This window comes from Silurus aristotelis (genome assembly GCF_946808225.1).
Source record: "Silurus aristotelis genome assembly, chromosome: 18".
In the NCBI taxonomy this organism is placed as follows: domain Eukaryota; kingdom Metazoa; phylum Chordata; class Actinopteri; order Siluriformes; family Siluridae; genus Silurus; species Silurus aristotelis.
This window is the reverse complement of record NC_139591.1, coordinates 10,194,497-10,216,679: the sequence shown is the minus strand read 5'-3', so window position 1 is coordinate 10,216,679 and position 22,183 is coordinate 10,194,497. Positions and strand designations below refer to the sequence as shown.

General features: G+C 35.5%; 3 protein-coding genes across 4 annotated transcripts; 2 read left to right on the top strand and 1 right to left on the bottom strand.

Annotated features, from left to right (window-relative positions):
- Window positions 1–1,426: 1,426 nt before the first annotated feature.
- sertm1 (serine rich and transmembrane domain containing 1) lies at window positions 1,427–10,770 on the bottom strand. Of its 2 annotated transcripts, none has more exons than XM_083569219.1 (3): window positions 10,670–10,770; window positions 6,724–6,814; window positions 1,427–2,030 (listed from the first exon to the last, which is right to left on the bottom strand). In XM_083569219.1, the coding sequence occupies exon 3, from the start codon at window positions 2,005–2,007 to the stop codon at window positions 1,684–1,686; it is 324 nt and encodes a 107-aa protein (XP_083425345.1). In that variant the 5' UTR covers window positions 2,008–2,030; window positions 6,724–6,814; window positions 10,670–10,770; the 3' UTR covers window positions 1,427–1,683. The 2 variants fall into 2 exon arrangements, with proteins under 2 accessions (XP_083425345.1, XP_083425346.1); XM_083569220.1 differs by having other exon boundaries at window positions 10,691–10,766.
- A 907-nt stretch (window positions 10,771–11,677) lies between these two features.
- Window positions 11,678–14,126, top strand: ccna1 (cyclin A1). The gene is made up of 9 exons (XM_083569146.1): window positions 11,678–11,836; window positions 11,935–12,143; window positions 12,230–12,428; window positions 12,502–12,620; window positions 12,708–12,931; window positions 13,016–13,220; window positions 13,354–13,467; window positions 13,622–13,755; window positions 13,880–14,126. Exons 2-9 carry the CDS (start codon window positions 12,000–12,002, stop codon window positions 13,929–13,931), a joined length of 1,191 nt encoding a protein of 396 aa, XP_083425272.1. The 5' UTR covers window positions 11,678–11,836; window positions 11,935–11,999; the 3' UTR covers window positions 13,932–14,126.
- Window positions 14,127–15,308: 1,182 nt separating this feature from the next.
- Window positions 15,309–19,723, top strand: sparta (spartin a). The gene is made up of 4 exons (XM_083567682.1): window positions 15,309–16,825; window positions 17,746–17,937; window positions 18,907–19,057; window positions 19,593–19,723. Exons 1-3 carry the CDS (start codon window positions 16,133–16,135, stop codon window positions 19,021–19,023), a joined length of 1,002 nt encoding a protein of 333 aa, XP_083423808.1. The 5' UTR covers window positions 15,309–16,132; the 3' UTR covers window positions 19,024–19,057; window positions 19,593–19,723.
- The last annotated feature ends 2,460 nt before the right edge of the window (window positions 19,724–22,183 follow it).

The following is a 22,183-nucleotide window of genomic DNA, read 5'->3' as shown; positions in this document are numbered from 1 at the left end:
CCCCACGAGGTGAGATCTTGCATGGAGCCCCAGTCCGAGGGAGATTGACAGTCATGTTTAGCTTCTTCCATTTTCTAACGATTGCTCCAACAGTGGACCTTTTTTTCACCAAGCTGCTTGGCAATTTCCCCGTAGCCCTTTCCAGCCTTGTGGAGGTGTACAATTTTGTCTCTAGTGTCTTTGAACAGCTCTTTGGTCTTGGCCATGTTAGTAGTTGGATTCTTACTGATTGTATGGGGTGGACAGGTGTCTTTATGCAGCTAACGACCTCAAACAGGTGCATCTAATTTAGGATAATAAATGTAGTGGTGGTGGATATTTTAAGGGCAGACTAACAGGTCTTTGAGGGTCAGAATTCTAGCTGATAGACAGGTGTTCAAATACTTATTTGCAGCTGTATCATACAAATAAATAGTTTAAAAATCATATATTGTGATTTCTGGATTTTTTTTTTTAGATTATGTCTCTCACAGTGGACATGCACCTACGATGACAATTTCAGACCCCTCCATGATTTCTAAGTGGGAGAACTTGCAAAATAGCAGGGTGTTCAAATACTTATTTTCCTCACTGTAGATCTTACCAAACTCTCAATAATTTTTTTACCATCTTCTTCTTTTTTTGGGATTAATGTTATCCATATCAGAGAAAATCCCGTCCCCCATCTCATTGTTTTGCTAGAATAGTCATGGTCGAAAATATATATATAAGTAAGTATAAATAGGAGTATAAATAAATAGATGTTTATAATTAGTTTAAACCCTAGAGATGTATATTATTGTTAATTGTTAGAAATAACAGATATTTTCAAATATCTCTTAAACTCACACCATTCCCTGCAGTCTCCATATCTTTCCTTAACAGCAAACTTAGTACTGTAAGGTGTTTGAGAGAAATCAGCAAATTGAATTTCTGGATTCTTAAATTTCATTTCGCCATTTAACCATTTTCCATTTTCATTTACTAATTTGTTCATCCACACTATGCACTATATGCTATTCATAGTTGTGGATGGTCTGTCAGCCATACTGGATCTACTGGATAGCCTCTACATGAGGTTTACATTATAATTATAACTACTAACACCCTGGATAATCATATAATAAAACAATATATACTTTTTCATTATTTTCAGTTGACACTTAGCTACAGTTGAAACATTTTCATTCTTTAACATTCATCATCATACACAAATTGCCAAAACAACTGTACTTGGCAAATATCTAGACACACTAGATTAAGTATGTATGTATGTATGTATGTATTTTTTTTTAAATTATTATTATTATTATTTAATTATTTTTGAATAAAGGCTGAAATCTGTTTCTAAGACATATGCAAATAGTAAAGCCAATACAGTAGTTTCAGAATAAACAAAATAAATAAATATTATTGTGTGTATGAAATCTTTAATAAGTAGTTTTTCATAAAACAATGAGTTATTGTATATGGCAGTGTAAATAATTATTAACAAACAAATGTGATAGATTGGATATTACAGACAATTAAAGATGGGCATTTTATCTTACCTTATAACGAATATACATTTTTTTAAATTACTGTCATAATTTTGTTTATAATTGTTGTTTATACTATAAGAATAAGTCATAAAAAATAGTATTATAAAACAGTTGCATTTGCTATAGCCTTAAGTCAGATTGTTTATTACCATCATGTGTGTTACTAGCAGGACAGTGAAGACACTGCTGATCTCTGTGAAGACAGGCTACAGATCTCCATGTTGGTAAAAGAACTGCCTGCCTCACTGCTGCACTCTGGATAGGATGAACTAGACGAGATGATGTTTTTCAGCCTGTGCAGGGTGATGATAAGGAGCGTAAGAAGGAAGAGCAGCAAGCTAAGGAAAATAGAAAGATAGACATAGACACTTTCAGTACGGCTGGACGAAGCTGCAGCAGCCCCAGTGGAAAGAGTTGTTGGGTTGAAGTGCAGAAAGCTTTGTCCCTCCAGCTCAGTCCCATTAAGCTCCTCCACATGGCTATCCATCCCAGGCAGATGCTCACAGACACCTGCAGAGGACACTTTATTTGTTAATTTTCCTCTTTGCAGGCTATATACCTAGGTATATATGACCTGAATTCCAAAAATGTTGGGATACTGTGAAAAACAAATATTAATAAAATCTGAATAAAAATAGAAAACATACATTTAAACTGAGGAAATGTATCATTTTATGGAAAAAATAAGATACATTTGAAGAATAACATGTCTCAAAAAAGTTGGGACAAGGACATGTTTATTACTGTGCAGCATCCCCTAGTGTTTTAAGAACAAGTTGTATATGTCTGGCTATTGAGGAGACTAACATATACAACAACATAAACATTGGTGAAATATCTGGACTGCAGGCAGACCAGTTCAGTTGTTGTAATAGATGCAGTGTCTAGTTTAGCATTATCTTGCTAAAATATGCAAGGCTATGCAAGGCTTCTCTTAAAAAATATGTCTGTATGGAAGCAAATGCTACTTTATATACCTTTTATGTTTTACAAAACTGATGGATGGAGAACTGTGGCAAGGAGAACTATGGTCACAAACATTTATTTCTGTGGGTGTTTTTTGAGTAATTTCCATTTCAAAATCTACTACTATCTACTGATTGTTTGTTCTATTTTGGTCCCTTGTGCACAGAGATTTCTCCAGATTATCATTTGATAATATGGTGTATTGTAGATGATGAGATATTCAAAGTCTTCACAATTTTATTTTGAGGCAGATTATTCTGAAATTGTTTCACATTTTGTAGATATAGGTTTTTTTCAGTTCGATGAAACTCTGACCATTTTTAATAATGAAGGACTCTCTAAGATACTCTTTTTATACCCTGTCATGTTACAGACCTGTTGCCAGTTAACCTGAACGGATGCAAAATGTCCCTCCAGCTGTTTCTTTTAGGTAACACTTAATCTTCTATTTGTTTGTTGTTCTGTCCCAACCGTTGTAAAAAAATTTTCCAGCCATCAAATTAAAAATTACTTTATTTTATCCTTAAAATTATACATTTCCTCAGTTCAAACATTTCACATTTATTGTGAATAAAATATGGGTTTATTACAAATCACAGTGTCACAGCTGTTTTGGATTTGGGTTGAAGTAAACTATGTCAAGTATTTAACCCACCCATCATTCCACAATGTCACCAATTAATTACATATTATTTTGCCTTTCCCATTGCCATTTTAATACAGTCACATCTACAGATATTTAGGAAAGATTATTCTAGGCATTAGAGTTCTTACAACTCAGTCTATTCCATCCTTTATTAATATGTCTGTAGCTGTTATTGTTTGGCAAGACAGTTTATGTGCTCCAGATACAGTTAAAAGAGGTCACTAATAGTGTTTAATCATGCTTTTTGTATCCTGGCAACATGCATATTTGTGTGATTGTTTGCCAGTGAGTGATTTGGTGTGTCAGAGAGCTGGTGCATTAGAAGTCCTGGGTGACCACAAAGGGTCAGTCCCTTTCTATCTCCCCTCGCTCTCTTGTTCTCGCTCTCAAACACACACACATCTAAGGAGAGAAGGTTACTTGTTTTTTTTCCCCTGTCCATGAGCTACTAACACGCTATCAATAATAGATTGTGAAGCACCTGAGTGGGGAAATGTCATGGCTTTCTGGGCTTTGTGAGAAAACTGTTAGGAGAGGTGTTTATTGAAAAAGCTTATATATTTGAAAAAAAAAAAAAAAAAATAGTTCAATACATCCTTTATTCCAAAATAATTAATAATGGAATGACTAACTTTTGCAATTAAGTGCATGAAATAGAGATTTCTTCTTATATACTACTTACATAATACTACCTACATAAATACTTCTTATGTAGGCTTTTTATAAACTCTTGGTTAGAGGCTGCACAAATTATTTCTTCACTAGAAGAAAGAACCCCAAACTTGTTCCTGCATGACAAGGCTCCTGTGCAACAAAGCAAGTTCCATGGTTTGCCAAGGTTGGAGTGGAAATACTCAAGTGACCTGCATGGAGCTCTGACCTTACCCTCACTGAACTCAATTGGAATTGAACACTGACTGCACCCCAGGCCTCCTCACCTAACATCAGTTCCTGACTTTATTAATGCAATTACAGGAAGCAAATCCCCACAGCCAATCCCCAGAACCAATTTCTGCTGCAAATTGCAGTGGAAAGCCTTCCCAGAAGAGAGGAGGTTATTGAGGTGATGTTATTATAACAAATTATAACCAGAGTTTGAAGTGCAGAAAGGCATAAAGACAGAAGATATATGCATGTGTATATATATATATATATATATATATATATATATATATATATATATATATATATATATATATATATATATATATATATATGTATATGTATATATGTATATGTATATATATGTATATATGTATGAGATTGTATATATATATATATATATATATATATATATATATATATATATATATATATATATATATATATATATATATATGTATGAGATTACACATTTGACATCAGGGGTTCATTCTGCTGCTCTGAATATGATTCCGTCATCATGGGCCAGGAGCTGTGTGCTCTCCAGCATGAGAATTAGAATAAGCATCTCCTTTGTCTAATTGATCTTCACAATGGGTACCTCATAATGTCCACACAAAGTAGACACATCTGGCTTTTAATGGAAAAACAGAGATTTGATAGTAATATTTCTCACACACATGCACACGAACACAAGCACGCACACACATATTTCAAAAGGGTTTACTGCAAAGGTAGATTGACTGACGCAATCAAATATAACTGGTCCATTCATTCACTAGTTGTTTCTTTCCATTTTATGCGTAGGCTTGTTCAAATTTGTTGACCATTAGACTGTTGCTTGGAACAATTGATTGCAGATGCCATAGGAAACATTCTGTCAATGTTTTTTACTTTTGAGATATCAATATTGCATTATATTAAATTCTTCCCGTTGTCAGTGTTTTTTCTTTTTAGATGGAAGAAAAAATAGCATGTATTCTCTTCAAATTCCCTCATAGGTAATTTGGAGTGAGGATTTATTTATGTGACCTGGTTGTCATTTTGGCACCTGTCATTTTGTTTTGTGAGGTAGTCTCTGTTCTCCAGGGTGCATCCTGCAAGCTTCTTTATCAAAAAATCAATTGATTCCTCTCAAACATTGTAAACCCCTGAGATTCTTTTCAATTTGTAAGTAAGAAGCAGGTCTAGCTTATCCCTCAAGAAAAATGAATAAATCAAATCAAATTAAAACTGATTGTTTTAATTTGGTTGTGAATTTGTATTGTTAAAAAGTTTAATGTTCGATTACTTTATGTCCAATGTAGCCATAAACCCTTTTTAAAAAACGTAAACCCCATTTGCACATTTGGGCTCTTGTTCTTGATTTTGCAACACTGGGGTATTATTTGTGAAGCACAGCTTGACAACACTGGAATTTGATAAAAATTTTAAACACAATATCAAGATCTAAACTACACTCTGCAAAACGATCAGTGCTCAGATCGGCAGAGATGCATTCCTGGACTCCACATCATTAAGGGCCTTGAGTAAACACAGCATAGCTAAACTTTAATGAGTAGGGCTGACCATCCCCTTTTTCTGCATGATGCAAACAAAGCTCATCCATGTCTACACGTGAAACATGACATCCTTGCAGCCTGCATGACTTCTTAGTAGGGCAACTACTGTGGTTAGGCTGTTATCCTATTTCACATCTGATAGAAAGTACAGCACTACCAGCACTGAGACTGCAAGAGGTTAGAGTTTTAACCACTAACCTGCTGAGCATTCATTATCCTTACATTATTGTGCTTTTTAATGAAGATTTCCCCATGTATCCGTTATTTGTTACTTTAAGAATGGTAATGAAATATAATTAATTATACATTTATAGTTTGTTCTGTATTGTTAAGGTGTACACATAGGGAGTTAAATCATGGTACACTAAGTTTAAAGATTTAGCTGCAAGCAATTCACTGAAAGACATTTTGTAACATCAGCACCCTACAGTGTGAATTAAAAGCTGATGGATTTGAGCATCAATCTTATCTTAAACAGTTCAGATAATATTTGAAAGGCTTTCCAATGACAGCTCACAGTAGCACAATGAGACTGTGTTTAATTATATTATATACATTCATGTTATTACTTCAATAATTTTACTAAAATACCTAAAAATTTTTGTCATCTATCGATGCATAATAATGTTGTTTCAAATGTGATGCAATGGCTTCATACAGTGTTTGCTTTTATAGACAAACTAATTGGGTAATTTGTATCAGATTTCAGTTTTTGTCTCTGTAATGTTGACCAGATGCTGGTGTTTTACATGCATATTATACTGCATTCACTGTAGTAAGATACTCAGAAAATGATGCTGTGGTAATTACTGTTTAAGTCTGTGGATGAAACAAATTGCAAGTTTTATTTTTATCTAAATATATTGAACTAAAAAAAAAAACCCAAGGGGGTTAATTGACTGTTTAATTGAAATGGAATGAGAGATATATATGCAGTTGCTCATTGTGTGTTGTTGCAATTCTCATATAAGCTGACAAGTGGAGCAATCAAATTACTCCATATATACCCCATAAATAATCTGCTAATTTGTTTAATATAACAATTCATCTGCAACAGTAAAGATTTTGGACAAATTATATGCAGCACATATATTGTTACACATACAAGAACACTACTGTGTAGTGATAGCAAATGACAGAGACTGACCTTTTGTTTAGCAGATGACAATCGTTTCCTCTACTGCACACAGAAGTCCATTATCTTGGAGTCACTGCTATAGATGAGAATTCTTCCTATCCTGGGGGAATGAGAAACAGGAGACAGATGACACTCTTGGATTTGTGGATATAGAAAAAGATAGCTCTGTTGCACCGATTCTCAGCTGTGAGCTGGATTCTGACTATCCAGCTGTTCTACTCTGAATTTCTCCCCTCCCTTTCTGTCTCATCGCTCCCTCTCCTGTTTTTTCCCCTTCATACATTCATTTTCGTCTGTACTCCTTGGCTGTTCAACTCATAATGTTTATTTGCTCAGGTCTTTCAAACAATGTATTCAGTCATCCAAAAACACATTTTCTGATTTAAATCCAATATGTTTTCAATACAAATAAATTAGAATGATTGCCCACATTTTATAATTCAAAAAGCTTTTGAAAACCAGAAATGTGTGTTTGTTTGTTGCTCAGTCTTTCATATATGACTTTTGTAATAGTGATAGCGGATGGACCTCAATCTGACTCCACTGATTTTTTTACAAATGAAATGTTATATTTAACAACAGTTGAAGAATTAAGCTGGGAAAAACAGTCCTGTATGCTCTGAATCCTGATACTCTTCATAACTCTGCTTTTAAGTTGTTTTTGGTAGTACTCTTTGATTAATGTGTTGAATTAAAAAATACATTGACATTATTTGTCTGGCCAATGAATTAATTGAAACTCAATGTTGCTTGGCCTATTTGATTCCCGTTGCGAGCAAAACAGTCCTAGTCTAAATTAATAAATGATTACATTTAATAGCATACATTTCAAGCAGGGATGGTAGTATTTATGATACATGTATTTCAAATACGTATTTTAAATATAAAATAAGATTTTGCAATTTTATTTGATAGACTTGATGAAAATTGCTTTATATTTTGTATCAAATACTTTAGTGTTTTGTAGTTTTAAAATACTGTAAAATACTTTGTAAGTAGTCTACATGATGACCATCAAAATGTGGCCTCTAATTGGTGCCCAGAATTGTTGGGATTGGAACAGAGAATTTATCCATATGAAAGAAGGTGTTCAAGGTAAGAAATGTGCAGGCTGCCAGCTTTCAAATAGGTGGCCAAAGATTGATAAATATAATAATATTTTGTTTGTCAAACAGTCATTCAAGCAATTTTATGGAAACATTATGATACTAAACAGCTTCTTCAACAATATTCAATATAATCATTTGTTTTGTTTTGTAAATATAATAAATTATAATAATAATATTTGATTGCAGAATATAACAATATTCTTCAATCAAATATTTATTTATTAATGACAATCAAATTGTTAATTAGTTAGAAACTAATTGCTATGCTTATGAATAACTTATTTGTCATTTAGTCAGTGTTGCTGATGTAAAGTAGCTCTTCATTACCAAAAAAGTAACTAAATTAGGATGCAATTATGATTAATTTGCCAACTGTTAAACATTAAAGTGTTGGTTACTTTAAAACTAACCTTCATCTGGGAGATCACTGGGATATGAATGTGAATATTTAATCTGTTAACTGGTTGCATATGTCAGATTAATTGCATGACTTGGCCAGAGAATTTGAGTTTATATAAATGCTGTCTGCCATTTTTTTTTATTTTTTTTTTTTTTATAAAAAAGAACATGATTGGAAGGCAGGAAGACATGCCTCCTTATTCTGCTATTTTATTGACTAGATGTTGTATAAAACGCTACAAAGTATTTTAATGGGGATATTGGTAGCTCAGTAGTTAAGGAATTGGATTTTGGATCAGAAGGTCACAAGTTCAAATCCAAGCACCATTAAACTACCACTGAGCAAGGCCCCTTAACTCTCAACTGCTCTGTTGTAAATTGCTTTGGATAAGGGTGTCTACCATAATGTAAATAGTTTTTCTGAATTCAAATGGCTGATGCTACATTTAATGGAATTCCCATCACCTGACAGAGTGCAGATATTCCTGCTGGTTTAGATGGGCTTTGTTGCGAATAAAGGAAGAGAAATGTGCATTTGAATGTTGCTGACATGCCCTGACTCTGCCTTCCAGGAAGCCATTTTTTTGTTTCTTGTCAGCCTTGCCCCCTGCCAATTCACACGAACACACCTTCCCCACACTTCGAAGGCGGTGAGGAAAATTTTTTTTTTTTTCTCATTGTTATACATGAACTCTGCAGTATTACACAAACCAGCCACATTATATACACAGTATCTCAATGGAAGGACTGTTTGCATAGTAAAAATAGCAAAAAAAGAATGACATGCCCTCAAGGCACATCTGCAATATTTCATACCTGTTCCTGGAAAAACTGGCATCAAAATTCATCCCCATTATTCTCAGCATTGAAATTCATGGCCCAAGTTACTGCTGTTTTTGTGTTTGGGTTACATTCAATATCTAGCTTTTTTTTGAGCAGTTTTTGTAGGTAAAGCTAAGGGGAGTTTGAAAAGAACTTTGTAAGAGCGACCCAACCTTTATCACAGAGCTCATCTTTCTGAAAACCTTTGCAGGCAAGTGATGCACTTGATCATCACATTATCATCACATGTATCATATTACTATGATATATAATTTTAATTGTAACCAACATATTCGATCATTAGTAATAGAAATACAATAAAAATATTAACTACAGCCACTTTAACTGGATGTTTGTTTTTGACCAACTTTCACATGAATGCATTATTTGAAGAGAATTTTCCCACAGAAGATGGCATCATATTAATCAAGAATATAAACTGCTTATGTTGAGAAGTGACACAGTGGATCATGTTGGCAGAGTACACCATATGAACAGATCCTCCTCACCCCACCCACTCCCGCCTTTCTTCTGTGTTTCTCTAAAGCCCTCTTTTCTCTTCCTCCAGCTGCCATGTTTCTGCGCTGTTGCTCCCTGCATGGCAATCGGAAGCTTAGAGATTGCAGGATGTCTCTGGTAGCACAGGCACAATTATCTTCTCACAGATGCCTGGCAGCACACTCAACAGCTGAATCTCAATTACACATTTCTGTCATAAAACATATATGCAAATGCAGTTTTCTACAACATTTATAGTGCAGAAATCAGAAACCATTTAAATGCAAGTTTATCCCAGGTGGCTAATAGGTACAGTAAGGGACATACAATAGGCACATTTCATCACAACATTTCTCTGTACAGAGACCTGTGACAATGCAACGATAATTAGATAAAAGAAACCCAATTTCTTTTAGGGCCTTTTAATATCTTTTTATGTATTTATATCTCTATTCAGATATACATGAAATAGCCTCATGTTTTTTTATTTTATTTTATTTAATTAATTTAATTAATCTTTCAGTCATGCACCAATAATTCATGTAAATACAATTTAAGTAAATGAATCAACTAATTAAGTAAATTAAGGGATCAATTTTAAACAAGGGCTATTTTCACACTGACTAATTTTGGAAGAAGCCTACAAACCTTGCTAGAACACATGACAATAATTAATTGTATCTGGAAAATGGTCAAATTCAATCCTCCCAGAAAAAATGTGGTCAGAATAATAAGATACCACAAAAACTAAATATAGTTGAGCTGTATTTACTATATAATGGGCTTTCACAAAGATTTTTATGTCTTCTGAAAAACTTCTAGATCCTTTCAAGGGCTTTTTTAAAGACTCATCAAGCTAACTCATCTAAGAAGTATAATACTCTCTTAAATAAATATGCCCTTGTCCACAAATTGCCCTAACTATTGATTAGTATCGCTGTGATTGCCAGGGAAGAGAGAATATTTCATCCCTCTGACACACATAGCATGGCCAATTTTGCTTGCTTTGGCAACTGTCCTTGACTGAGTTGGGATTCTCTTATTCTCCCAAAAAATACTGTAAGAGCGTTTTTGATGCCTTATAATAAAGCATGTAGTTTGAAAAAAAAAAAAGTAATTATTCTTACATAAAATCCACTTGGGCTTACAATGAGGTTGAAAAAGACAGAGGTTGGAGTGTAGTGCCAGCAGAGGAGCTGGTGTGTGTGTGTGTGTGTGTGTGTGTGTGCGCGCAGCCTTAGCAGGGACACCATGACTAAGGCTGCTGTTCCGTTAAACCAGTAATTGAAAGGTTCCACTTTGAGGTCTAGTCAAAATGCCCCCTTAGTGGAGAAACCTTGCTTGGCTAACTTGATCCACACATCCAGAGTCCAATGACTTCTGCTAAATAGTTCAGCTGAAAATCAGCAGGACATGTTTGACTTGACTTGAAACACAAATTCTTGAGTTTTACTTGTGGTTTTTTTAAAATATATTTTTTGATAACTTTTTTAATATGTTTGTTTGTATTTATTTCCGTTTCTTATACTGGTTTTATTTTTGCGTTGGTTTTTATTAATGACATTTTTTATTAATCCCCACAAGCACAAGTCTCTGTTGCATGATGCCTGTGTTTTAATTATATTCTCCTCACATGCAGTACATGTGGTTTTATTTTTCAAATGTATATGTAGTGAGTGTGCACGTGCGTGTGTGTTTCTTTAAATTATTTTTCAATTATTAATTTATTTTGCATATATGACATCTGGTTTGATTTATTCGAAAATGATCACATATTCACGGTTTCCAAGCTGGAGATTTTATTTTTCTCTGTAAGGACTGTGGGTTTATTTAGTTTGTTTCTTCAACATGTCATTATTGGGAAACATTCTGAAATACTGCTTCATATATGATCATGTTTCACACATGTGTAATCATATAAAAAAATATGATTGTGTGTATGATTTTTCTGTTAACGATCGGACGTAAAACTTTATGTAAACATATTTATTCTATGCTGCGATTCGGGCGGAATTAACGAGGAAGTGTTTATTTCTATGGTTACGTTGCCATGTGACATGTCTTTAGCCAGTCAGCTTCCGGCGTTTTTAATTAATCAGCACCTTATAAATGAGCAGGCACTTAATTCACTTCCTGAGGCTTATTATTTACAGGTGCGCTCTTATTGGTCGAGTTACTGACCTAAATGACGACCAGCAAATATAAAGTGTCAGAAAAGCAGCTGTAGATGGTCGACTAGTGTTTTTTTTTTTAAAAATAGTCTGGTTAGTTTGCGTGAACTCGAGGGGACACAGGTTTGTTTATTGTGATTTTGATTAGTTTCAGGCATATAATTTGCTGACGATTTTAATTTCTATTTGCACTACCTAATCTGTGAACGATTTATTTAAAGGTTGAGCTTGCAACTTAAACCCGAGTGGCTTCTTGTCTTGTAATTTGAACCGATTATTTTGGAAAATGAGCTTCAGTGGCCTTGCACCATTTGCCAGCCAAGAGAACATCTCTGCTCAGGGAAGGGTGGATGGTCCTTGTGTAAAGGCTGGCCAAAGGGTTGTGCTGGGTGTTTTGACTGAAAATGATCATCATAGAAGAAGTAATCACGTAAGGATCTAAGATCTGCTCTGTCTCAACACTCGTGTCTCTAGTGTTCTTTAAATGCTTTTACTTAATATCCTGTTCTTCTCAAGGGCGTTCCAGCTAAACATGGATCAGTGCTACACAATGTGTCTGGCCATGACAATGATTCCTATTGGTCCTCTTCTGCCTTTGGTATTCGGGTCGCTGAGCCGATTGTGGAACGAGCTGTTAAACCTATTGGAGCTCATTTGATTTCTCTTAACCCTTCAGAGCTTCAGATTTTGACTGCTGTTAATGATCTTACCTCAGGTCAGCTATAGTTGCTAAAAAAAAAAAGGCTAATTCAGATTAGACCCTGTCAGTTTCAGCTGTATCTTTGCAGGATCGAGTTTGGATGCTTCTATGCAGTCGTTGTCTGAGGAGGGAGCAGCCACTTCAGAAGAAATCTTGTCTGCTGCTGAATATGCAGATGATATCCATAATCACCTGCGAGAATGTGAGGTCAGCATTTGCTGCCTTAATTGCTGCTCTAGTATTTAGCCTATGCTTTCTTGATCTCTATTTAAACCCCCCCCCCCCCCCCCCTAGTTGAGATATAGGCCAAAGCCTGGTTACATGAGCAAGCAGCCAGATATCACAAACTGCATGAGGGTCATCCTTGTTGATTGGCTGGTTGAAGTTTCTGAGGAATACAAGCTTTGCTCAGAGACTGTCTATCTGGCAGTGAACTACTTGGACCGCTTTCTCTCCTGCATGTCTGTTCTCAGAGGAAAACTACAGCTTGTGGGAACTGCTGCAATCCTTCTAGCTGCGTAAGTGGACCTGTAAGGATTGTACGAGTTTTTTTTTTTTTTTTTTCCCAATTAAAATTGTTGTTTTTTCCTTTTTATATAAAGGAAATATGAAGAGATCTATCCTCCAGAGGTTGATGAGTTTGTCTACATCACTGATGATACCTACACCAAAAAGCAGCTCCTCCGTATGGAGCACCTCATGTTGAAAGTGCTGTCCTTTGACATGACTGCACCAACCAGTCACCAGTTTTTGCTGCAGTACATTTTGGAGGGAGATGTCTGTGTTAAAACTGCAAATCTTGCTTTGGTGAAAAACTAATCTTTTAATGTGTACTTAATACATTTAGGTTGAACTATATTTAAATCTCTGCAGAATTTGATCCATGGTTGGTTGCCTCCCCCTTGCCCCCTATTTATTTATTTATTTATTTTTTTTTTAGTACATTTCAGAACTGTGCTTACTTGAAGTGGACCCCTTTCTGCAGTTTCTTCCATCAATGATTGCTGCTGCAGCTTATTGTTTGGCAAACTATACTCTCAACAAAGCACTATGGGTAATGTTTTCTAATTTAGTATAATAAAGCAAATTGGAGCTGTTTAATATTGCAGGTTGTTATAACTTATGAAACTTAAACAGTTGCCTGTAGGGTATTTGTGCCTCATGGAAGTGTACCCTGAGTAAATAACCTGTGGCCCTTTCTTTGGCAGCCTGATTCTCTGTATGCTTTTACTGGCTACACTCTGGCTAAGATTACACCATGTCTGCTTCAGCTTCATCAGCTTCACTTGACTGCAGGAAGCTTGCCTCAGCAGGCCATCTGTGAAAAGTACAGGAGCACAAAGTGAGTTAAGATTATCCCCAAGAAACTTTTTCAGAATGCAAATTTATTTTTTAAAATTACTTTAAGCATGTGGTTCTTAAGTCTTATGCAGGTTTACGCACAAGTTTAAATGTCCTCTTTCCAGGTACTGCAGTGTATCCCTGATTAAACCAGTGGATTGTTTGCCACTGCACTGATGTCCAGTGACTCTGAAGCTAAATGAACTGCAGCACTTACTCTTCTATATGTAAATAGTGCATGGACTTTTTTTTTTTATTTTTTTTTTTACATTGATTTTAAATTTGTGATTTTTATCATAGTTCATAATGCAACTTGTGAAATCTGCAATAAAATTAGTCGTGTGCCTGGATTCCTTGTTCAGGCAATGGGTATGATCTTGTTTGGGTATGTGAATTACCACCGCAGGAGTGTCATGCAGAATCATGGACTGCTCGCTCCCTCCATCTACCCCCCCCACCCCAAATAAAAAAACAAGTTGCCATATTTGTGTCACTTTTTTTCATTTAGAAAGGTGTGATCGATAGAAATATCTCAAAACTGGTAGCTTTCAAATAAAATTAAACAAGTTAGTGGTGTCGGCTACTAAACAATCTACTGGACAGTATTTGAGACTTATTTGAGCTTTGTAACTATATATTAATTGGCCACTTTTTTCATCAATCTCTCTTTTTCCCTTTTCTTTAACTGTAACAAGCTTCCAAGTCTAAAAAGTCTTTTGGCAAGGAAAATAAACTTGACTTAAGTCATTACTCTTAGTCAATAGGTCAGTTAAAATGTTCCTATTTTTGAATTTAAGTGATTGAAAATCAAATTGTTCCTTGCTTTATTCCTGAGAGGTTGTGAATGACGGTCCACATAGGTGTCTGTGTGATTTGACACAGACAGGGTCCTGGTTTATTCTTGCTTTTGCAGAAGTGGTCACCTATGTGCCACTATATATCTAGAGGATTAAATGTTCTATCGGTCACATCATTGCCATTTGCTTTCTAAGTTTAACTATAAAATTAGTGCTTTTCATCCTCAGTGACTCACAATGCTAGTTTCATTTCTGAACTTTAAGTGGTATTTCTAAAAAGAGAATTTTTGAAAATGGCCATTTGGCTGGATTTAGAGGCTAGGTGCCTGTTTAAGTCCAAACATTACCTCTACAAATCCCAGTTACTGTTTAGTTTGACTAAAACATAATTTTGTAGTTTTGGATGGACTCAGTTTGTTTAGCAGAGGGAGAAGGATGAGCAAATTGAGATTTTTGATAAATGAATAGAACACAAGAGGAGGCTCCTAAAATTAACATTATTTGTTTGAATTTAGTTATATGCCGACTTGTACTAGTTTATAGAAACTACTGTTCATTTTACTTATACAAAGGTCTGAGAAACTAAACGTAATGGCGCCCTCTATCGGCGGTTAGTTAATTTCTGTTCAGCACACTGTCGTTTTATAAGCATTAAACAGGGCCCCGGTCGTCAGTATGCAAATATAAGAGGATTAGCCGCCTGACTAAGTGCTGCTTTTACTGGTCTGTTAATCTTGTTTTTGCTTATACCTTTACTTATATAATTACAAGTAAGATTTGGTTTTACTAATTTACACACTTATTTTTAGGATTAAGATTGAGATTAAGTTTTCATACTAGTCTTCAATATTTGATTTGATATTTTGATTTTGATATTTTGATATGTACTTGTTATTAACTTGTCTGGAACAGCAAGTTAACACTTGTTGCTGTAGTGGAACCTTTTTTATTATAAATCTTTTCCCTAGAAAAGGGCCTGTGGTGTTCCTTAAACACATTACACATTACAAGATAACCATGGTCCAATTATACACATTCGAACCGATCTAAAGGTAGACTATATCCATGATTCCAAATAAAAGGGAGAAAGCTGTTAAAGATAGTTTAGTTAACAACCTTTTAAATTAAAATACTACTTTGACCACTACTACTACTACTACTACTAATTATTAGTAGTAGTGTTAGTAGTAGTCTGTAAAGTGGAGAGTTGCAGAGTGCTAAATAAGGAAGCTTTTATATGTTCACAGTAACCTGTGCAGAGAACTAAGACACGTCTTTCAGGTAGAAAAAGCTGCCATGAATTGTTAAAGTGTAGTTTAGTAAGCAGTACATTTAAACCTGTTCATCCAAATTGAAATTTTATAAGAATGGCATTTATTGCATTTGCTAAAGGTTTCTGAAATATGCAACGCAAATATCCTTAGGTTTTCAACATAATGCACTTCTACAAATGTTCTAGCTAAGAATGTTTACAAGATTGTTTAAACAGGGTGCATTTCCTTATATTCAGTGCCAGATTTTTTTTTTCTCAATATTTACTTGATCTACATGACACTCCTGAGGACAGTCAAGTCTTAAAATATGGAAACTCCTGAGCCTGTCAACAATCGGATTATAAGGAAGCTCTATGACAAAGCATTGGAATGCCTAAAAGCAGGAATTCTGGAGGACAATATGGGAAATAAAGACAGAGCGATTGCCCTGTACCGACTAGGAAGACTTCATCTCCTAAAGGGCCTGGAAATGGCCTCAGGCCAAAATGATGCTCAACAGGTTCTAGTGAAGATGAATAAAATGCTGAGCAGCGTCACTACTAGACTGGCTGTGCTGGAATCTGCTTCAGCCACACAACCCTCTGGTATCCAAAATTGTTACCCGATCCTAAATCAATCAGGAGGTAATGCCAGCACCCATACTAACAGAGCGCGTGCTTTAATGCACGTAGGTAGAGATCCCTGTCTGCCAAAATCACCTAGCATGTCCTCTGATGTGCCCTTGGATCGGCCACCAGCCTACACCCCACAACCCACAGACAGGCTTACTTGTACTCTGCAGAGCAAGGGGAGGACCTTTCCTTCACTGCCAACACCGGATGCGGTTTCCCACCATCAAGATGTTCTATTTTTCTTACCCCATGGGGTACAGATATTCTTTGTTCCACCAAATGGGCAAGTCAGTGCACCATCCTATCCAGGGTACCTGTGCATCACCCTAAACACCAGCCAGTATAATAATGATTGCAATGACACCAGACATCCTCTAGCTTACCTGCAGGTGAGCAAAACATTTTTGGATTTGATTGTACCTAAGACATTAAGGCCATTAAGAGGTTTAATGATTACATTAAATTCAGCATATAATCAACTAAGGTAACCCATAAAGATTAATTTGAGTATAAATAGTATTTAAGTATTGCTGTCTGGTAGAATCAGAATTATGTTGACATTTTGTCATATCACTGATGTTTAATTGTTGTTTAAGACATATTTACACATTAAATGCCTACATTGTCTGTGAATGGATATTGTGAAAACTGTATATGAATAGAAGTTATCAGTAATTAATTGGACAAACACATAGGGAAAAGGCAAAGAGCAAAACCAACATTCTTTCGGTGAGTGCTACTGAAATTTAAATTCCTCGTTGTGCAACCCATTACACGCAGTTTCATATTTTTTATGGTTTCCAAATCTGTGGTTTTTCAGTAACATTTTTTTAACATTTAAGAAAAGTGCAGGCCAGTTAGTGTTGTTTTATTACTGTTTTGCTGGTGGCCAGGGTTTTGGCATTGTGCTGTATTAGCACTTTTCTCCTTTGAAAGCCAGCTGTCCATTGCCACTGGCCAATTCTAGAACACACACTACAATACCACATACTCAAATGGACATCTGCAGTCTCTAACCTTTTTTGTTTAACTTACACTAGCATACACACAAAATACTCACCCAACACCCAATGTCACCCAACTCAGCTTTGTTGATTGTGGGCCCTTTTGGATAAAGTGCATTTAGCTTGATATTTTATTTCATCATCATTTTGAGATGCAGCATCATTTTTATTTTAGATTGTAATCATTTGAAATGTTTTAGATTGAAGACTGGGTTATTGTTATTAAACATGAAGTGGCTTATAATGTTTCGAATGAACTTGTGAGTGACAGCTAGGGAAACATCATAACTGAGTTATGTTTGCAGGTATGTTATGTTTGCCCACTGTTTCCAGACCTGCCAGTCCTGCTTAGTGACACTGGTGTGTTTACATTTCCTGACACGATGGCTGCAGTGCCTGGCTCATGTGTTGGTGTTGTGTTGTCCTCTGAGATTTCTGCAGTGGACAGAAGTCTTTTTCAAGAGCACCTGTCCATATTTACACAACTCAGCATTCAGGTAACTCAGCACTACAACCCAATCTAGGCCATGTACTTTAATCTTCTCCATATGAAATGTACAAAACAATAACCATGATAAACTTTGTTGTTAATATTGTAACTAAATGGTGCTCAGTAGTGAATATTCTAGTGCTTCTTTTGATTTTGGTGGGCCATTAATATTTTATAGAAGGAGTTCTGAACATTTTAAAATAGTTCCACTGACTACTTTTTTCAATAATCTTTATTAAATTTATTAAATTTTTATTGTTGAAATTGCATACAAGAATATCTGTGAAAACTAAACCCATTTAGTGCATTTAATTGCCATAATTACATGAAAATGCAAATACATATATAATATTACTACAAATATCAAATTACTCTTAAAAAGGTAAACACATTGTACAGTGTTTTCTTTGTTTTAGTTTGAAATTATCCCAAACTTTGGAATCTTCTCCACGCATCTCGCTGTTTTCATCCCGTTCCTCCGTTTTTCATTCTTCTGTGTTTACCTGTTCAGAGCAGTCCAGAGTTTAGTGGGTGGTGCATCAGTAATAATTGTCACTGTGAAAACACAATGCTCCGTGTGTAGTTAAATGGACTAAACAAAGCATTGATATTATTTTGTATCCGCATTACCTGAGTTGTTGAGGGATCGTTTTAACCCTACACAGTGTACCTGTCAGATGTCAGTTTTTATGACTATTAATGTAGTACGACATCAAGTACGACATCAAACTTATGCTTCTTGGAAAATGTTATAAGCAGATATTTTGATATGTTGAAAACTGTGGTTAATAGGTATATATTTCATTAGCATTGCCTTTTACTGCACACCAAAACAAATATAACAGAGTAGAGTACATATCCATAATCTAGCAAGGGATTTTAAACATACATGACTGACCCTTACACAACAATTATGTTCCATTGGCATATTTTGGCATACTGCTGACAAATAAACTGATTTTTAACCCAAATGAAGTCTGCAGAGTATAATGGAGCAGATGAAGCTACAGGCAGAAACATTAACCAGAATACGCAGACTCTCATCAGTCCTTCAAATGACACAGCTTCGGGAAAAGAGAAGAATTTACCTTAATGGAGTGAGAAGATGTCACAAAGCATCACATCAGGTTTGTATTAAAGTAAACAAACAAAAAGAAAAAACACTTTCAAAATGGTGTATGAGTGTTTATTGCCCAGACTAGTGATTTATATTGTGTAATTACAGCTGCTACCATTTCTAAATTGAGACTGCTGATATACAGTAGATCACAACCAACAGCAGCAAACAGCATTATTAGATTATTAAATTATGATTCTGTTATGAATTATACTAAGTTAACTGCAATAGAAGAGCAGGCATCATATTTGAAGTCCTTGTGAAAAATAGATGTGTTGGAGAAAGTGAATGTTCAAGGTGTTTTCGTCAACAGGGGGCAATGCGTGTTTAAGTTATATTTATTTACTAGTCCACTGGGAGACACTCTTTATAACTGGACACATTTTGATAAGCAGAGTTTTTTTTTGTTTTTTGATAAGCAGTCTTTGTTTTTTAACAAAGAAGATGATAAATTGTTAATATAACTAACAATTACAAATTATCTCCACAATTTTAGTTGAAGTATGAGCAACCAATTATATTTCTGCACTCCTCTACATGTTTAGGGGCTTCATGGCTCAGTCAGGGCCTTCTGCAGGGAGGTGATGCCACAGGTCAGCCCCAGAGTCATCACAGGCCTGCATGTAGCCCAGCAGGCTACAGGGGGAGCTGTCAAAGTCAGTAATTTTCTGGGTAAGTACTTTGGTGACAGGAAATGAAGAAAATCTATCAAAGATGGATTAAGAACCTCTGTCCACAGATTATGTATTACAACCTTTGCAGGTGTTTAGAGATTAGTGATTAATTACTGACTAACTACTAACAGCTTTAACAGCACTTCAATAGTTTAAGCTTAATACTAAACAGCATTTGGAACTACATCAGATGTAATACTATACACTGGCGATCAAAATTAGATAACAATTTATAAACAATTGAACAATTCTGAAATAATGTCATCTTCACTGCTCAACAGTTGAGGGAGTTTTTGTCCTGTCTATACCATGCTACCAGAACACCTTTTCCACAAAAAGGCATTTCCAAAAAAAACATTATTTTGCAGAAAACACACTGATCAAAATTAGAGAACACTTTCAGATACCTCCCAGTTATTGGTGTTAATCTGGTACCTGGGGCTAATTTCCTTGATTATCTGTAAACCCCTATTTAACTGGCAGCCTAACTTCCAGTTTCACTGACTCTGCAAGATGGTGGGCCGTTCTAAAGTGACTGAAAGCCTCCGGCAGCAGGTTGTCCAGATGAAGGCCAAAGGGATGACCCTATCAGCCATAGCAAGACAAGTTGGTTGTTCCAAATCTGTGATTTCAAGAATATTAAATCTTTACAACATCACAAACTCATTCAAGTCCGCCAAGAAGGCTGGTCGTCCACGGAAGACAAATACAAGAGAGGACAGGATACTGTGGAGGATCTCAATGGGCAATCGTTTCCACACTGCAGCTGGAATTGCTCACCAGTTCAGCGCTGGACAGGTTAAGGATCTGTCTCGTCATACAGTGTCTCGACGTTTAAGAGCATTTGGACTGAAAGCCCACTCTGCAGTGACCAAACCTCTCATTAGCAGAAAGAATCAAAAGGCTATACTAAGCCCTGCTGAGGAACATGTTGTGTGGACAGAGGAGAACTGGTCCAAAGTTCACTTCAGTGATAAAAGCAAGTTTAATTTATTTGGGTCCGATAATATTTAATACTTACTGTCAGAGTAGCCAAATATTAATAATTTTAGCACTGTTATTGTTACTTTTGATGATGTAATGACGATGATTATTATTATAATAATATTTTCCTTTCTTTCTTCAACTTCTTCTTTGCTAGTAAACATAGGCATGCACACACAAAACAACCTGAATTTTATATATTCAGGATATAGACCTGTTAGTCTTTAACTATTTCAGAAGAAACTTATAGTCAGATTAGTAAGATAATAAACATAATTAATAATTAAAATAATTAATTTGTACTAATAAATTAATAAATATAAATATAAAAACTTAATAATAATTTTTTTTTGCATGTTTGTCACACTTTAATGTATCAGATCATCAAACTAATTTAAATATTAGTAAAAGATAACACAAGTAAACACAACATGCAGTTTTTTAATTTGCGTTTGCGATAACTTGCAATGAGTCTGTGGAGGAATTTTTGTCGAGAATTGTTGTAATTCAGCCTCATTGGAGGGTTTTTGAGCATGAACTGCCTTTTTTAAGTTCATGCCACAGCATCTTAATAGGATTCAGGACTTTGACTAGGCCATTACAAAGTTTTCAATTTTGGTTTTCTTCAGCCATTCAGAGGTGGACTTGCTGGTGTTTTTTGGATTATTGTCCTGTTGCAAAACCCAAGTTTGCTTCAGCTTGAGGTCACGAACAGATGGCCAGACATTCTCCTTCAGGATTTTTTGGAAACAGCAAAATTCATGGTTCCATTTATCACAGCAAGTCTTTCAGGTTCTGAAGCAGCAAAACTGCCCCAGACATCATTACTGTTGGTATGATGTTCTTTCTCTAAAATGCAGTGTTACTTTTACGCCAGACTCAATGGGACACACATCTTCCAAAAAGTTCAATTTTTGTCTCATCAGTCCACAGCGTATTTTCCCAAAAGTCTTCACGATGTCTTTAAACATCAAGATGTTGTCTGGCAAAACTAAGACGAGCCTTTATGTTCTTTTTGCTCAGCATCGCTTTTCATCTTTAAACTCGGCCATGCAGACCATTTTTGACCAGTCTCTTTCTTATGGTGGAGTCATAAACACTGACCTTAACTGAGGCAAGTGAGGTCTGCAGTTCTTTGGATATTGTTGTGTGGTCTTTTGGGACCTCTTGGATGAATCGTTGCTCTTGTTCTCGTTGCATTGCTCTTGGGGTAATTTTGATCAGCCGGCCACTCCTGGGAAGGTTCTCCACTGTTCCATGTTTTTGCCATTTGTGAATAATGGCTCTTACTGTGGTTCGCTTGAAAGCTTTAGAAATAGCTTAATAGATCTACCTTTTTTAGACTGATAGATCTCAATTACTTTCTATCTCATTTGTTTCTGAATTTATTTGGATCTCGGCATGATGTCTAGCTTTTAAGGATCTTTTGGTCTACTTCACTTTGTCAGGCAGGTCCTATTGAAGAGATGTCTGGCTTG

What these genes read in the sequence shown, in the direction of transcription:
- sertm1 (XM_083569219.1), bottom strand. Translation starts at nt 2,007, where the DNA reads ATGGATAGCCATGTGGAGGAGCTTAATGGGACTGAGCTGGAGGGACAA.
- ccna1 (XM_083569146.1), top strand. Translation starts at nt 12,000, where the DNA reads ATGAGCTTCAGTGGCCTTGCACCATTTGCCAGCCAAGAGAACATCTCT. An exon ending in ATCACCTGCGAGAATGTGAG is followed by an intron (nt 12,621 to 12,707) that starts GTCAGCATTTGC and finishes CCCCCCCCCTAG; the next exon opens with TTGAGATATAGGCCAAAGCC. An exon ending in AAACTGCAAATCTTGCTTTG is followed by an intron (nt 13,221 to 13,353) that starts GTGAAAAACTAA and finishes TTTTTTTTTTAG; the next exon opens with TACATTTCAGAACTGTGCTT.
- sparta (XM_083567682.1), top strand. Translation starts at nt 16,133, where the DNA reads ATGGAAACTCCTGAGCCTGTCAACAATCGGATTATAAGGAAGCTCTAT. An exon ending in ATCCTCTAGCTTACCTGCAG is followed by an intron (nt 16,826 to 17,745) that starts GTGAGCAAAACA and finishes TTATGTTTGCAG; the next exon opens with GTATGTTATGTTTGCCCACT. An exon ending in TTACACAACTCAGCATTCAG is followed by an intron (nt 17,938 to 18,906) that starts GTAACTCAGCAC and finishes ACCCAAATGAAG; the next exon opens with TCTGCAGAGTATAATGGAGC.